At 54.0% G+C, this 4,884-nt stretch overlaps 2 protein-coding genes across 2 annotated transcripts; one reads left to right on the top strand and one right to left on the bottom strand.

The window, feature by feature from the left end:
* Positions 1–681, top strand: MYCGRDRAFT_94696 (uncharacterized protein; the record flags this gene model as incomplete). Its single annotated transcript, XM_003850961.1, has 1 exon — positions 1–681. One exon carries the CDS (start codon positions 1–3, stop codon positions 679–681), a length of 681 nt encoding a protein of 226 aa, XP_003851009.1.
* A 1,327-nt stretch (positions 682–2,008) lies between these two features.
* MYCGRDRAFT_94695 (uncharacterized protein) lies at positions 2,009–2,995 on the bottom strand (the record flags this gene model as incomplete). The annotated part of the gene is made up of 2 exons (XM_003850788.1): positions 2,009–2,431; positions 2,492–2,995. The coding sequence occupies 2 exons, from the start codon at positions 2,993–2,995 to the stop codon at positions 2,009–2,011; spliced, it is 927 nt and encodes a 308-aa protein (XP_003850836.1).
* Positions 2,996–4,884: the final 1,889 nt, after the last annotated feature.

Raw genomic sequence — 4,884 nt, 5'->3', positions numbered from 1 at the left:
ATGAGCCTCACGCGATCCGCCAGCATACCTCCTTCAGAGCCTTCCAGCCTCGACGGCCTAACCGCGCAAGACATTCACAAAGCCCACTTCTTGCAAAGCCAAGTCCTCCTCTACCAAATACTGCACGAACACGGCTCCCGCTTCAACGAAGCGAACGACCTGGCGAACCACATTTCCGACATCGTGGGCGAAGCGGCATGGAACCATACCGAGGATCTCATCGCCGACTTACTCGATGGCCTACGATTGGATGAGAACTATGACCGAGTAGCAGTGTGCGATAAAGTCTTCAGAAGAGCAGCCGCGTATACGACTGATCCGAAGTGTGCGACGCGGCTGCAGCGACCGTTGGAGAGATTGGGGAGGTTCTTTTGGGGGCAGTATATTGAAGCCACGAGAGCTGCAGCAAAGGCGGCTGGTGATCCTCCTTTGTCAATCCCTCAATATAAGCCGTTGTCGAGGGAGACTGCTAAATCCTACCGCCCACCTCCGTCGAATGGATGCGATGGAGGTCACGACGGACAGCATAGCGACTCCACGCGAAAGTTTCGCGAGGGCCGAAGCCTGGGTCGATTTCGGATCTTTCTGATCCGTGTGCTTCTTGGGGAGGGATGGGAGTTAAACCGGTGCTCTGATATTACGAGAGCGAAGCAGAGCGCTGGTGAGATGCCTGCTTTCTGAGGTGAGAAATGCATTGTCGGAGCAGTAACGGTGGTCTCACTGCCTACTACTGTTGAAGTGAAATGGACGATATTCAACATATCTATGACAATCCGCCTGGTCTCCTTCGGCACTGAGCATTCATCGTAGCGTTGAACATGACGAGAACGTTGGAAGCGAGGCTGGCTGTCGTACGCAGGGATACGATGTTTCTTATGCAGGAGTCCAGCGTGGGCGCCACTTTCTGCCGTTCGCAATACTGCTGTATACGACACCCGACCATGGCGCCGATATCTCCATTCAATGCGACTTTGTCTCAGCCAGGGTCAGTTATGTATCGGCCCTTGGAGGGACATACGCCCCTTAATCCCGCAAAGAACTTCTTCACCTTCACTCCGCCCTGGCCAAACCTGAACGGATTGCGTCTGACCATACTTCCCATCAAACCTCATCATGCAAAGCCAGCCTGCTTCCAGATTCCCAAACAGCGACTCTGCAGTCCCATCGCAGGCCGTACGCTTCACAGATACATCTCTCGGCGAGTCAATAGCAACACAGCAATCTTTGTCTCGGCAGCCAGCAGCAATGCCATCCACCGCAGCATCTCAGCCGACCAGACTCCCACCAGCCACAGACCATTCGCAACTCCACAGTCCGTCTCCGTCGCTGAACGCACCATCTCAGCCACCAGCATGCCGGTCAAGAGGTCGACAAGCAGCCCGACCCAAGAGAGCCCCTCGCGCTTCGTCCACCAACAAGGAGAGGCAAGTAGGCTCCAAGCTGAAGCGACAGGCCAAATACCTCGCCAGAAAGGCATTCCAACGTGCCTGGAGTCCTGGTCGGAATTGGAATGCCAATGCACGAGAACGAGGAGACCAAATTCCGAGGGCCGGCAGCGAACCTCTTCTTCAAGCGTAGAAGAGAACCATCCCATCCCACTTCCTTCCAGGTCTCGAGAAGCGATGAGCGGAAGGCGTTCGACGGCAGCACTCCATACCCAACCCTCCATGTCCCAAAGCGGCGAACGTATGACCCGCGAGCTCGACGAGGAGGAACCTGAGGACGACAGAACACAACTCAACGGCTTACAGCGAATGAACAGGAGAATCGTAACGAGGAGATTAGGAAAAGAACTGGCTGCTGATGTGAAAGGTGCGGTCAGGGAATTGCAGCGACGGAGAGGTTTGAGGGAATGAGGAATGAGGCGGTGGCGGGGTGACGAGGATGTTCTGTGCAAATCGGCCGTGTCAATTACAACTGCTTCAAGGCCAGAAGGAGTCTTTGACATACCGTGGATGAATCGGTGAGCGAGGTTTTGAGATTTGCTCTGCTTGGAGTGCAGCGATGGCTACTCCCCCAAGAAGAACTCTTTCAAGTCTTTCGCCAACCGCTCCGGCTTCTCCAACGCCAAACTATGCCCACACTCCTCATAAATCTCACTCTTCCTCACATCCCTCGCAAACTTTCTCGCACACTCCTCCACCGTTGGACCAAAGAACTCCGGCGCTCCAATCGTCATGACCGGCATTTCCAACTTCGTCTCCGCCAATTTGCGATTGAGTTCTCCATTTTTGAAACCAGCTCTGTAGGTTTCGAGGATTCCACGTAAGCAGCCGGGTTGTTTAACGCATTCGATCCAGTGGTTCAGTGCGAGTGGTGAAATGGTGGTGGGGTTGTAGCATTCTTGTTTGATGAACATTTCCCAGAACTCGGATTCCTTGCCGGTGATTAACATTTCGGGGATATGGGGGATGGCGAAGAAGGAGAGGTGCTGCGAATCCGTCGTCAATACTCACGATCTTCAATTGGAGCAACGAATAGACAGACTCACCCAACACCAAACCCCTCGCTTCTCATACTGTGCGGTTACATTCTCCGGCGTCCAGAACGAACTCTCCTCCAGACCCAATCCACTGAGCAACATCTCGCAGAAACTGAGCTTCAACACTCGATCTCTGTACAATCCCGCCACAGCATACGCATAGTCCGCCCCACGATCCTCGCCATGCAGATAGAACTTCTCGTGCCCTAACTGGGTCATCAATTCCGCGACATCATCCGCTTGTTCCTGTGATGTGTATCCCTCTGTCGTGGGCGGTTTGTCGGTATATCCGAATCCTCGCAGGTCCGGAGCGACGAGTGTGAAGTGAGTTGTCAAGAGTGGGAAGAGTCGGTACCAGTAGAAGCTGTTCTTCGGGGTTCCGTGGAGCAGGAGGAGGGGAGGGCCGGTTCCGGCGGTAATGTAGTGCATTCGGATGCCGTTTATGCGGGCGCGGTGGTGGGTCACGGCTTTGCCGTTGTGGTCGTAGGTTTCGGCGAGGTCTGTGGCGGACATTGGTGCGGTGTTGGGGGAGGGGATGGTGGAAGAGGTGAGGTCGAGGAGGGAGGAGTGTGTGGTGGTTCTTGTATTTCGGTTTGATGGTTCGTGGACCCCGCACGACGTCAACGGTATGAGCTGGTCAAAATGGAAGCTGTAAGCGCCGAAAGTCAGAATTTGGCTCGGAGTCAAAGCCACGCGATCCTGGACCTCACCTCTTTCTCTAGTCGCTCAGATCCATCGGCGCATCTCCCAATGTATGCCAGCGGTCGATGCGGATGTCGATCCAGCGCTTGATGGCTCCGTAGATGCGGCGGGGGAGGGAGCGGATGGTCTGGTAGACCCGGCGGGCGAACGAAGCGAGTTCTTCTCCGAGCTCCAAGAGGATTACTATCAAGAGGATGATCTTGTCCCCTAACACGGGAAACATCTCCGTGTAGATGTCGAAAAGTGTTTCGAGGGCTTCGAGGAGGAGAGGCATTCTTGTGGTGTTGTGGTGGATGTTGGTGGTCTGGTTGTTGTGATGTTCGATGGAGATGTTGGATAGAGTCCTCCGTTTGTCGTTCGAAACGCCGCCGCGTCGCCGTCGCCGTCGGCGACGATCTTCACTCTGCGTTATCCACGTCCCGTCGGTCGTGTCTCAGGCCCCTGCTAGCCCCGTCAACAGCAGCTTCTCCCCCAAGCTTTCACTCTCCGCCGGCTCACCAGCCACTCAGCCGATAGCGATGACAACAACCGTTTGATCCTCCACACTGATTATGAGAACGAGACGATCAAATCTATTCGCAGAACATGGCGAGCAGTGGCACCCCAGTCGACGGCAGTGGTATGAAGCGATATGTGGTTGTGGAGAGCGTTCAACCCAAACAGACCATGACCGGGAGAGATTCCAGCTCCAATCTCCCTGGCTTATCGGCAACTCTGCCAATGGCAATAAAAACATCCACATCATTCTGCACGCTGGTCATGAGAGCGACAAGATCAAATGCTTTGCCGGAAGATGGCGAGCAGTGGGAATTTATTCGAAGACAGTGGTATAAAGCGAAATGCGGACCCGGAGAGCATTCATCATGACCATGGATGGTTCCGAGTGATCGGCACGCACGGCTGTCCGCCGTCTACCTTCGACATCGTTATTAAACCGTCTCATCTCGTTTCGAAGATATAGCCTCCAGCCGGGACAATGATCGTGCAGCCAGTCCTTCAAGTCTCTCACACTTGTTGGAGCTTTGTTGGCTGCACAAGCTCCGCTATTGGAAGATGATTGAGTCAGCACTCAACACACGAACTCGTCCCATGTTTTCTTGGAAGCTTTAACGGATCGTGCAATCAATGTCTCCGCCATCGCCACACCCCAAAGACCTGGACTGGACAGCACCTGAGAAGCAGCTCCACGATCAAAAGCCGATTGTGCCAAACCTCCATCGATGAGACCGTATCGTTTCTTGATCCAGCTTTGGCTAGACTCGCGAACAAAATCGCCACGGAAATCATCTTCGAAAAACCCGGCGCCGACAGCATTCCAGCAGTACCAGCATCACCCTCACGATTGCGAGACCACCGCTGTCCAACACCGAACATCGAGAGCATTTCAGTCGTGCCAGTACATCGACGTCGACGTAGCCTTGGTGTGTTCAGGAGCTGTCTACTAGAAAATTTAACCGACAATGTTCAATATTCTGGACAACCGTCGACTGTTGGTAAGATAAGACATGGGTCCTCCAGCCCCATACTCTACCTCTTTGCTGACTTCCCTCTCCAAGCTAATCTTGCCCCTCAACTTAATTTCACCTCCGAGCGTTTCTGCTATTAACCACGATCTCCCTCTCTGCCGCCAACAACGCACGATGTCGTCTGCCTCATCGAAGCCTTAAATCGATCTTCTGGCCCGGGACAAGGTTGGCACA

This window comes from Zymoseptoria tritici, chromosome 7, assembly GCF_000219625.1.
Source record: "Zymoseptoria tritici IPO323 chromosome 7, whole genome shotgun sequence".
NCBI classification, from domain to species: Eukaryota; Fungi; Ascomycota; class Dothideomycetes; order Mycosphaerellales; family Mycosphaerellaceae; genus Zymoseptoria; species Zymoseptoria tritici.
The sequence above is the reverse complement of the archived record's forward strand: the minus strand, read 5'-3'. Positions and strand labels throughout refer to the sequence as shown.